General features: G+C 42.9%; 1 protein-coding gene across 4 annotated transcripts in view; it reads left to right on the forward strand.

Moving 5' to 3' along the window:
* Positions 1 to 12,490, forward strand: part of rbl1 (retinoblastoma-like 1 (p107)) — a 38,405-nt gene that overhangs the window by 15,905 nt on the left and 10,010 nt on the right. For all 4 annotated transcript variants that reach the window (XM_023983780.2, XM_023983789.2, XM_023983798.2 and 1 more), the window contains exons 6-15: positions 3,603 to 3,760; positions 4,201 to 4,265; positions 4,398 to 4,584; positions 5,550 to 5,716; positions 6,093 to 6,205; positions 6,560 to 6,663; positions 6,908 to 7,045; positions 9,773 to 9,937; positions 10,324 to 10,456; positions 10,966 to 11,190. In XM_023983780.2, the coding sequence (XP_023839548.1) occupies positions 3,603 to 3,760; positions 4,201 to 4,265; positions 4,398 to 4,584; positions 5,550 to 5,716; positions 6,093 to 6,205; positions 6,560 to 6,663; positions 6,908 to 7,045; positions 9,773 to 9,937; positions 10,324 to 10,456; positions 10,966 to 11,190 (1,455 nt within the window). The remainder of the gene's footprint in view (positions 1 to 3,602; positions 3,761 to 4,200; positions 4,266 to 4,397; positions 4,585 to 5,549; positions 5,717 to 6,092; positions 6,206 to 6,559; positions 6,664 to 6,907; positions 7,046 to 9,772; positions 9,938 to 10,323; positions 10,457 to 10,965; positions 11,191 to 12,490) is intronic.

Genomic DNA, 12,490 nt, shown 5'->3' on the forward strand with positions numbered 1-12,490 from the left:
CATGACTATCGTTTTGATGGTTTGGGTGAGCTCTGTTTCATTATCAGGTTTCGTGACCTCTGTATTGAATAGTTGTAGTTCTGGCTAAGACACACTGACATAAGACTCACCAGACAGAGCATCTGTGATTTCTAGGAGTGGAGTCAATGCCTGGTTTGATGGACTCAAGAACACCTACAGTTGAAGTCGGAAGTTTACATACACCTTAGCCAAATACATTTAAACTCAGTTTTTCACAATTCCTGACATGTAATCCAAGTACAAATTCCCTGTCTTAGGTCAGTTAGGATCACCACTTTATTTTAAGAATGGGAAATGTCAGAATAATAGTAGAGAATTATTTCAGCTGTTTTTAATTTCATAACATTCCCAGTTGGTCAGAAGTTTACATACACTCAAATTAGTATTTGGTAACATTGCCTTTAAATTGTTTAACTTGGGTCAAACGTTTCGGGTAGCCTTACACAAGCTTCCCACAATAAGTTGGGTGAATTTTGGCCCATTCCTCCTGACAGAGCTGGTGTAACTGAGTCAGGTTTGTAGGCCTCCTTGCTCGCACATGCTTTTTCAGTTCTGCCCAAAATGTTTCTAAAGGATTGAGATCAGGGCTTTGTGATGGCCACTCCAATACCTTGACTTTGTTGTCCTTAAGCCATTTTGCCACAACTTTGGAAGTATGCTTGGTGTCATTGTCCATTTGGAAGACCCATTTGCGACTAAGCTTTAACTTCCTGACTGATCTTGAGATGTTGCTTCAATATATCCAAATTTTTTCTCCCTCATGATGCCATCTATTTTGTGCACCAGTCCCTCCTGCAGCAAAGCACCCCCACAACATGATGCTGCCACACCCGTGCTTAACGGTCGGGATTGTGTTCTTCGGCTGGCAAGCCTCCCTCTTTTCCCTCCAAACATAACGATGGTCATTATGGCCAAACATTTCCATTTTTGTTTCTTCAGACCAGAGGACATTTCTCCAACAAGTACGATCTTTGTCCCCATGTGCAGTTGCAAACCGTAGTCTTGCTTTTTTATGACGGGTTTTGGAGCAGTGGCTTCTTCCTTGCTGAGCAGCCTTTCAGGGTATGTCGACATAGGACTTGTTTTACTGTGGATATAGATACTTTTGTACCTGTTTCCTCCAGCATCTTCACAAGGTCCTTTGCTGTTGTTCTGGGATTGATTTGCACTTTTCGCACCACGGTACCTTCATCTCTAAGAGACGGAACGCGTCTCCTTCCTGAGCGGTATGACGGCTGCATGGTCCCATGGTGTTTATACTTGCGTACTATTGTTTGTACATATGAATGTGGTACCTTCAGGCATTTGGAAACTGCTCCCAGGGATGAAACAGACTTGTGGAGGGCTACAATTCTTTTTTTGATGTCTTGGCTGATTTCTTTTGATTTTTCCATGATGTCAAGCAAAGAGGGACTGAGTTTGAAGGTAGGCCTTGAAATATATCCACAGGTACACCTCCAATTGACTCAAATGGTGTCAATTAGCCTATCAGAAGCTTCTAAAGCCATGACATCATTTTCTGGAATTTTCTAAGCTGTTTAAAGGCACAGTCAACTTAGTGTATGTAAACTTCTGACCCACTGGAATTGTGATTAAGTGAAATAATCTGTCTGTCAACAATTGTTGGAAAAATTACTTGTCATGCATAAAGTAGATGTCCCAACCGACTTGCCAAAACTATAGTTTGTTAACAAGAAATTTGTGGAGTGGTTGAAAAACGAGTTTTAATGACTCCAACCTAATTGTATGTTAACTTCCGACTTCAACTGTATATCTCTATAGGTGGGAGCTAAGTTCTGGGTCTTGTCACTGGACAAGACGTGTGAAATGGCTTGCTCCTGCTCCAGTGCTCTTTGCACCATCTTTTGACGTGATCCCCACCTGGTAGGCTGCTCTGTCACCAACTTGTGCTGTTCTAGGTTGTTCTTTTTGAGCAACTGCCAGGTCTCTTCTTTTTCCACGAATAGGAAAAGGCACCTACCACTTTCTTACACACTCCAATTGCTCAATCCACTCATTTGTATCTACCCACTCTCTCTGAGAAATCACAAGATTTTAATAAAATGTTAATCACAATCCCTTTAGTTATGTACAAATGTAATATTTAACTTAATCAGTTGATGAAAAAAATGCACATTTAGTTTCATCTAACCAATCACTTCAATATACACAATTGACAAAGTTACTTACCAATGGCCAAGTCCAGACGAAGTCCAAAACATTGCAGTCTGGTCCATTTGTTGATTTGAGCGGCCTTCACCACGTTCGCACCACTATCCGTTGTAATGCAGACCTGTCTGTCTTGACTGAGTTCCCAGGAGGCGAGAATGTCAATGAGCATCTCTGCTATAGCTTCACCTGTGTGGTCGTCGGGAAAGTATGATGTTTAAAGGCATGATGTTTGAAGGCATTTTGAAGATTCCACTCTGTCAATATAGTGGATAGTGAGGCTAATATAAGGCTCTGACGTGTCACTAGACCACAGATATGTAGTAGTAGCAAAATACGTAAAATCTTTAAGCGGTTCCTAAACTTTTTCCCTACAGTCGGCATAGAGTTTAGGCAGTGCGGTGTGAGAGAGACGTTTGCGGCCAGAGAAGAACGTACCTGGGGTCAATTAAATTGATAAGCCTCTTGAAACCTTCCTTTTCGGCTGTGCTAATTGGTAGCATGTCCTTGGAAATGCAATGCATAATAGCATTTGTGATGTCTTGTCTTTTCGATGTTTGCTCGTAGGGCATAAACGCTGTCAGTGTTGACTGCTTTGGGTGAACATCCCTAGATTGGCTGGTGCTTGAGGGGTGTTTATCAATACCGTGGCTCAAACTTTCAGCATGTTCCAAAGAGTGATTTTGCTTCAGATGGTGAGCAAGGTTTGTCGTATTACCAGACTTGGTAGCCACCTGTCTACGGCACAATTCGCACCAAACATCGCTCTGCTCTTTGTCGGACTTCAAAAAGCCAAACCACTTACAAATAACTGAAACGGTTGAACCCTTTTTATTAATAATTTCTTAGTTGGAAGCTGCTTCTACTCCATGGCTATCACTGCCACTGTTTTTGCCTACAGCACTCATTTTTCATGGTTAATAGTGGCTACTCCATAACTCAAAGTGCTAAGTGTTTTTTAGTGGGCCTATACCTCTCCAAGTGCATATTGTCACTTCTCTGCACGTTCCTGCTGCGTCAGAGGTAAAATGGACTGCTGTACCTAATTATTCTTTATCGACAATATTGAAAATGAATCTGAACGTTTTTATATCGTTATTGAGGGAAGTAATTACTTCAATAATTCTTGATATTGATTTATCGCCCAGCCCTACGTAAGTCATTTGCAACCAATAACAAAACACAGCTACATTAGAAAAGGTAATAAATAAAATGAAGCGAGCAGATGACACTTATTTGACTTACTCATTCAGACTTGAATTATGAAAAATAGCATTATACTTATGAATATGAGAGAAATGGAGAAAGGGGCAGATTAATCAGTGGCGATGCATCAATAACATACTGAAGAGTGGAGATAAACAAAACAAAATGTAAAAATATTCTTTGACCTTGGCTTCCTTTGTCCTCAGGCTTGCCCAGCATCTTCAGGTTGGAAAACAACACCCCGGACGAGCCGCCATGTGTCATCGATCGGCTGTGTGAGCTACACGACGGCTTGGTGGTGGAGGCCAAGGGCATCAAGGAGCACTACTTCAAGCCCTACATTAAAAGGCTCTTTGAGCGGCAGGTGAGACCCCTCATTAAAACAATGACAACCTGCTATCTGGAGGAGTACTGTGGTGGGTTAAAACGACCATTGCCCCACACACACACACACAAAAGCTCAGTAATGTACACATTCCATAATCCAACCACAAACCCCTACACATAAAATGTTCAGACACATGCCCCCCTCCCCCCCAGCCAAGGTAATTTCTATTCTTCTGTCAGTCCTTCTGTGGTAGGATTCCCCCATCCGCAGTACATAAATACAGATGCCGGCATAATTCATTTTGAATATAGTAAATCCTGTGGGAGATAGTAATTGGAACATCTTTTTGTCTGGACTAGAATAAAATTATCCTTGAAAATATGGGAAACTGCATCAGTCCCTTTTGATCCCTGCGAGGGAACTGTTAAGCCCCCCAGGGCCCAGTGTGTTTACTCATTCATTGTCTTCACCTCCAGATACTTAAAGGGAATGAGGAGCTGCTCACAGATCTGCTGGATACACCAAACTTCATAGATAACAAGTAAGTTTGTTATTGTATCCTAATCTGTAATTTTTAGAGGTGCCTAGAATGTTATCAATCTCGGTCACGTTTGAAACATCTTGTGTTAAACATTGCTTGCTTATGGTCTGATAACGTGTGTGTGCCACCCAGTAAAGCGATAAACCGGGAGTATGAGGAGTATGTGCTGACTGTTGGGGACTTTGACGAGAGGGTGTTCCTGGGGGCGGATGCCGATGAGGAGATCGGGACACCTAGGAAGGCTGCACCAGAACCCCGGACCTGCCAGCTGTCAGCCCGCATGCAGGTTGAGAGCAACCTGCAACAGCACTTTGAGAAGGTAGATGGCTGAATCCAGTTAAATTCCAACATATAGCTGAAAATCAACAGGGATGAGGCTTATTTATGGCACCATCTCCGCAAACTAACTGAACAGATGTTTTTTCCTGATTATTCATAAAATATAGATTTTTCTAATTAAATTAAATACTAAATACTAAATTAAATACTGCTAAAAAAAATGCTGCTAAAAAATAATAATTTTGTGAATTAAATGTGAAAGAATGATTCCACTCAGGCTGTTTACCATCCCATTTTCAGTCACTCATCAAAATCCTTTAAAACCTGTTTGGGATAGGCGTGCCAGTAGCGGGACACCTCGACAACATCCGGTGAAATGCAGAGCGCCAAATTCAAATTAAATTTCTATAAATATTAAACTTTCATGAAATCACAAGTGTAATACATCAAAATAAAGCTTAACTTGTTGTTAATCCAGACGCCGTGTCAGATTTCAAAAAGGCTTTACGGCGAAAGCAAACCATGCGATTATCTGAGGACAGCGCCCAGCACACACAAATGCATAACAAATCATTTTCAACCAGGGAGTTACGACACGAAAGTCAGAAATAGCGATATAATATATGCCTTACCTTTGAAGGTCTTCTTATTTTGGCACTCCAAAAGGTTCCAGTTACATTACAAATGGTCCTTTTGTTCGATAAAGTCCTTCTTTATATCCATAAAAACTCAGTTTAGCTGGCGCGCTTCAGTCAATAATCCACTCGGTTTCCCTCCTTCAAAATGCATACAAAATGAATCCCAAACGTTACCAATAAACTTATCCAAACAAGTCAATCAACGTTTATAATCAAACCTTAGGTACCCTAATACGCAAATAAACGATACAATTTAAGACGGAGAATCGTTATCCCTATCCCAAAGACGTTTTAAGGAGCTTAAACGGAGATCATGTGACTCATGACTTTGAGAGGAAATAAACCTTGTTCTGTCGTGTGTGTGCAGAAGCGCACCCTGGCCCCCTCCACTCCTCTGACAGGCAGGCGTTACCTGAAGGAGAAGGAGCTACTGGTGACCCCTGTGTCCTCGGCCACGCAAAGCGTCAGCCGACTCCAGAGCATGGTCTCGGGCCTGCGTAGCGCCCCCAGCGAGGCCCTGATGCAGATATTCAAGTAAGCTCACATTCACTGCCTCAAATGTCCATTAGTTTATAGGGACATTTCCATGGACCCAGATCTGAGATGAAGCCTCGCCATGGATTAAAAATGGTGAATCTATCGAGAATCTCCATTGAAAGTGTGTTTCAGTCCAGGACTGGGCTACATATAGTTTGTGTAAACTAGGCATGTTATTCTGGTTTTGGGTCAATTACAATTCAGGAAGTAAACGAAAATTCAAATTTTCCCATTGAAATGTAATTGCCCCCAACTGTGATTTGGTTGATAAATCAAGTCCCAGGGAGAGGAGAAACGTAGAGGCCACTGCGACTTGAATTGGAAGGTATGTGGTGTTTAACTGGTTTGGCCCTGTGACTTTTTCCACCTGTAGGTCATGTTCGCGGGACCCCATCGTAGCCATTCTGAGCAGAGTGAAAACCCTGGGCGAGACGTTCAAGCAACATTACACAAAGGACTCAGAGGAGCTGCCTGGATCACACATGGGTGAGATACCAGACACACATGCAGATGGAATACGTTGAGCATGCAGAAATAGGGGTTAAATATGCTTGTAGAAGGGGTACATCACAAATGTCAAAAAGTAAACATTAGTACAAAAAGTGGACTTAGTACGCAACTGCTCAAACACTCTTTTGCTATTTACCGTAAGAGTTCTGTCAAACATGCCTCAAAATTACGAGGTGTCTCCATCTGTTGTGCATGTTCCGCTTTTCATGCGTATTACTTCTACGTTTGATCAGGCAAAAAGCAGACACAAGACCACTATTGAATTAAGATAATGGGTCAATGAAAGCTTGTATGTTCTTCCTAATGCCATTTCTTGGCCCCTTCGTACAGATTTTGCTGAGAACAGGATGAAGCTGGCTGAAATCCTCTATTACAAGATCCTCGAGAACGTCATGGCCCAAGAGACAAGGAGGCTACACGGCAAAGACATGGCTGTAAGTTACACTGGGTCGTGTTCATTAGGGTACACAGTATATGAAATGAAAACTGAAAAAGTGTTTATTGGACGAGTTCAGATAGTGCCTCTCTGTTTCAGACTGCTTTCTTCTGTTTCGTGCTATGGCACACATCTATATGGTAACTAACGCTTACAGATATGAAGAATAGCAAAGCTAATGTGCAATGGTGCATTGCATCAGACTGTTGGACATTCAGTGTGCCAATGACTGAAAATTGTAGGTGCTGCTGGAGCAGGACATCTTCCACTGCTCTCTGATGGCCTGCTGTCTGGAGGTGGTGCTGTTTGCCTACAGCTCCCAGCGCACCTTCCCCTGGATCATCAGCGTCTTCAAACTACGACCGTTCTACTTCTTCAAGGTAAATGGCCCTCCGCCTAGCTGCACTCGCATGCAAACACTCACAGTAGATTCTAATCAAATACCCCCCCCCCCCTTTCTACTCTGCTGCTACTCTCTGTTATTATCTATCCATAGTCACTTTAACCTCTCTGGGATATATGGGACGCAAGCGTCCCACCTGGCCAACATCCAGTGAAAATGCAGAGCGCCAAATTCAAATAAATTGCTATAAAAATTTTACTTTCATGAAATCACACATGCAATACACCAAATTAAAGCTACACTTGTTGTGAATCCAGKCAACGTGTCAGATTTCAAAAAGGCTTTACGACGAAAGCACACCAAACGATTATGTTAGGTCAGTACATAGTCACAGAAAAACACAGCCATTTTTCCAGCCAAAGAGAGGAGTCACAAAAAGCAGAAATAGAGATAAAATTAATCACTAACCTTRGATGATCTTCATCAGATGACACTCATAGGACTTCATGTTARACAATACATGTATGTTTTGTTCGATAAAGTTCATATTTATATCCAAAAATCTCAMTTTACATTGGCGCGTTACGTTCAGTAATGTTTTGCTTCCAAAACATCCAGTGATTTTGCAGAGGGCCACATCAATTTACAGAAATACTCATCATAAATGTTGATGAAAATACAAGTGTTATGCATGGAATTAAAGATATACTTCTCCTTACTGCAACCGTTGTCAGATTTCAAAAAAGCTTTACCGAAAAAGCACACCATGCAATAATCTGAGTACAGCGCTCAGAGCCCAAACAAGCCATACAGATATCCACCATGTTGTGGAGTCAACAAAGTCAGAAATAGCATTATAAATATTCACTTACCTTTGATGATCTTCATCAGAATGCACTCCCAGGAATCCCAGTTCCACAATAAATGTTTGATTTGTTCAATAAAGTCCATCATTTATGTCCAAATACCTCCTTTTTGTTCGCACGTTTAGTACACAATCCAAACTGACGATGCGCGGGCAGGTCCAGGCGAAAGTTCAGACGAAAAGTCATATTACAGTTCGTAGAAACATGTCAAACTAAGTATAGAATCAATCTTTAGGATGTTTTTATCATAAATCTTCAATAATGTTCCAACCGGAGAATTCCTTTGTCTGTAGAAATGCAATGGAACGCAAGCTACCTCTCACGTGAACGCGCATGACCAGCTCATGCCACTCTCCACTTCCTGTTTGGATTTTTCCTCAGGTTTTCGCCTGCCATATGAGTTCTGTTGTACTCACAGACATCATTCAGAGTGTTTTCTATCCAAAAATACTAATTATATGCATATTCTAGCTTTTAGGGCTGAGTAGCAGGCAGTTTACTCTGGGCACCTTTTTATCCAAGCTACTCAATACTGCCCCCCTGTCCCAAAGAAGTTAACAAAAGTCCCTGCTTATCTGCGTGAACATGTCTTAGGCATGCTGCAAGGAGGCATGAGAACTGCAGATGTGGCCAGGGCAATACATTGCACTGTCTGTACTGTGAGACAAGATGGACAGCTGATCGTCCTCGCAATGGCAGACCACGTGTACCAACACCTGCACAGGATCGGTAGATCCGAACATCACAGCTGCGGGACAGGTACAGGATGGCAACAACAACTGCCCGAGTTAGACCAGGAACGCATAATCCCTCCATCAGTGCTAAGACTGCCCGCAGGTCCTCACCAGACATCACCGGCAAGAACATCGCCTATGAGCACAAACCCACCGTCGCTTGACCAGACAGGACTGGCAAAAAGTGCTCTTCACTGACGAGTCGCGCTTTTGTCTCACCAGGGGTGATGGTCGGATTTGCGGTTATCGTCGAAGGAATGAGCGTTACACCGAGGCCTGTACTCTGGAGCGGGATCGATTTGGAGGTGGAGGGTCCGTCATGGTCTGGGGCGGTATGTCACAGCATCATCAGACTGAGCTTGTTGTCATTGCAGGCAATCTCAAGGCAGTGCGTTCCAGGGAAGACATCCTCTGCCCTCATGTGGTACCCTTCCTGCAGGCTTATCTGACATGACCCTCCAGCATGACAATGCCACCAGCCATACTGCTCGTTCTGTGCGTGATTTCCTGCTAGACAGGAATGTCAGTGTTCTGCCATGGTCAGCGAAGAGCCCGGATCTCAATCCCGTTGAGCACGTCCAACAGGTATATTTCACTGGCCGTCCCCAAAGCCAACACTTCCTTTGGCTGCCTTTCCTTCCAGTTCTCTGCTGCCAATGACTGGAACGAATTGCTAAAATCACTGAAGCTGGACACTTATCTCCCTCTCTAACTTTAAGCATCAGCTGTAAGAGCAGCTTACCGATCACTGTACCTGTACACAGCACATCTGTAAATAGCACACTCAACTACCTCATCCCCATATTGTTATTTATCTTCTTGCTCATTTGCACCCCAGTATCTCTACTTGCACATCTATCACTCCAGTGTTAATACAAAATTGTAATCATTTTGCCTCTATGGCCTATTTATTGCCTTACCTCCCTAATCTTCTACATTTGCACACACTGTACATAGATTTTTCTATTGTTATTGACTGTACATTTGTGTAACTCTGTTGTTTTAGTCGCACTGCTTTGCTTTATCTTGGCCAGGTTGCAGTTGTAGATGAGAACTTGTTCTCAACTGGCCTACCTGGTGAAAAAAAGGTGAAATAAAAATGTCTACTGGTACAAACACACACACTATCTGATGTCAACCTATGCTGAAAATGTGTACATGCAGGTGATTGAGGTGTTCATCCGCTCGGAAGAGGGTCTGTCCCGGGACATGGTGAAGCACCTGAACTCCATCGAAGAGCAGGTGCTGGAGTGCCAGGCCTGGACAGCAGACTCTGTGCTGTGGGAGGCCCTGGAGCAGGCGCACAACAAGGTCCCCACCGTAGAGGAGGTGAGCACCCAGAAACACTACAACTACAATGCACAGCCCATGGGGATCTACTGTACATCAGAAAACGTTTTTTTTCTGTTGTGTTATCATGGTGAATAAGTTATAATATAAGATGCATTAATTTAACTTTTTGAATGTGTAGAGCTAGAACCTGGCTCTGTCTTTAACTAACAGTATTTTTGTGGTTAACTGTGCCTAGTGCATTTTGATTTGGCACTTAAACCCTACAAATTACAATAATGCAAGCCATATAATAGTAAAAGTACATGATCCTAGGTAACATGGAACAAATGGAATTCCCATAAGGCGAGGTGTCCGTTAACCATTTACAAATATATCTATTCTTAACCTTTCCTAACTGATCTTCCTCCCCCTATTGTATCCAGGTGAACTTCCCCAGTAGTTTTGACACGGGGAACAACAGTGCTGGTCCCTCCCACCTCCCTCTGGTGGCCCTCTCCCCCATCATCCACCCCCGCATCCGCGAGTTTAGGATGGGCCTGAGCAGCGCACGCAAAGGTAGGCCACCTTGAGGTGTTAAAGCCTCTATCTTAATTAGTCTTTCCACGATTCCTCGCAATGTATCTCCTTGCCACCTCAACAGCATTGGAGGAGAAGTTACATGGACCTTATCAAATCTGCTTCAGAAAGAGGCAGGTAGAAGGGATGTGAGGAATTGAGAAAATATGAATTGAGAAAGAGCCAATATGTCAGCATTTCTTCTTTTTCTCCTTTTGGTGTATGTCAGTATTTTATGTCAGTGGTTCCTCACTCAGTCACCAGAGGGAGGTTGTATCATAATCTTCGGGTTCACATGGAGTGATGTGACTTTAATGTCCCTTTTGATAACAGTAGGCTTGACATCCATATTGTCCTCAAAATAACATGAAAGCTCTATTGAACTCCGTGCCAGTCTGTGTTACGATGAAATAAAGCCACGTCATTTTCTACTCAGGCTTATGCTAAGTTCCCCAGGAAAATGAATGCTCTGTTAAGTCTAACAAACTGAACCTCTGTCCTTTTCCCAGATATTCCTCCGTCGCCCTTATCCGTCCACGATCGTTACAGCTCCCCGGCGGCGGGCAGTGCCAAGCGGCGTCTGTTTGGGGACGACAGCAGCAGCCAGGCCCAGCAGTCTCCGTCCCTTGCCAAGAGGCTCATGTTCACACCCGGCGGGACGCTGAAGATCGACACTCCCACCATACTCAATATGACCACAGCCAACGGCCAGCAGCTCAGCATCCCACTGCAAGGTACAGCTGCGTTAACACTTATCACACGCTGTGGTATTTATACCCATTTCTGGTCAGTTAAATTAATGATATATATGGATGAATACATTTGAAATTAATCACTTTTTAATAGCACCCCTTTTTTATTTGAACGAAACCTTCCATACATATTTGCCCATTGTAGAAGTGCTAAGAAAGTAACTTTTTGGACCTGAATGCCAAAACATTTAACAGATAAAGGTGCTCAGAGTTGACCCATTTTGCATACCATGAGATATCCATGTCTTAATCACTGGAAAAGATAAACATAATTTCAAAGCTTACAAACAGGGTTGTCAAACTATTTTATAACTTCTGGGGGGGGGGGATTAAATTATTGTTGTAGTTTAGACCATATTTTACATCTAAGGTAGGGATTGGCAGCTAGTGTTGCTTTTTGTAGTCCCCCGGATCAAACGGTGTCAAGAGGGTGGCCTCGCAATTTCACTTAGGGCCCCCAAAAGACTAGGGCCAGCTCAGACTGTTGGTATGGATGTAGGAACAGTCTGTCTGCTACTGCACGGAAAGCGGTACTGGGGCGTAAAGTCTAGGTCTAAGAGGCTTTTAAACAGCTTCTACCCCCAAGTCATAGGACTCCTGAACATGTAATCAAATGGCTACCCATTTGCATTGACGATTTGCATTGCCCCTCTCTCTTACGCTGCTGCTATTCTGTTTATTATCTATGCATAGTCACTTTAATAACTCTACCTACATGTACATATTACCTCAACTAACCGGTGCCCCCGCATATTGACTCTGTACTGGTACCCCCTGTATATAGCCTCACTATTGTTATTTTACTGCTGCTCTTTAATTGTTTTTTATTACATTTATTCCTAACTGCATTGTTGGTTAAGGGCTTGTAAGTAAGCATTTCTCTGTTGTATTCTGTGCATGTGACATGACAAATACCGTTTTATTTGAGGTATGCAGACCCGTGAGCCGCTGCGGCCCCTCAGGATGAGTTCAGATTTATGTGTGGCGCACATCCCTGATCTAAGGTTTTTGTGTTGTGCCAGCCATCGGTTGAGCCACAACATGCTCTTGAATACAGGCTGGTTGTCATGTTTTGGCTTATAAATGTACATTTAAATGGTACCACAAAGAGAATGTTGAGTTGAATGGGAATATCTTTTTTGGGGGGGATTATAATTATACTGTCAATCCTCCATAGGAAACCTATTGAAATGTAGATAATAGAATAGACATGACAATTTTAAGTTGGCAGTGGGTGGACCGCCAGTCATCTTTGTCGTTGTAATTAGAAGTAAAAATGAAT

Source organism: Salvelinus sp. IW2-2015, linkage group LG1, assembly GCF_002910315.2.
Source record: "Salvelinus sp. IW2-2015 linkage group LG1, ASM291031v2, whole genome shotgun sequence".
NCBI classification, from domain to species: Eukaryota; Metazoa; Chordata; class Actinopteri; order Salmoniformes; family Salmonidae; genus Salvelinus; species Salvelinus sp. IW2-2015.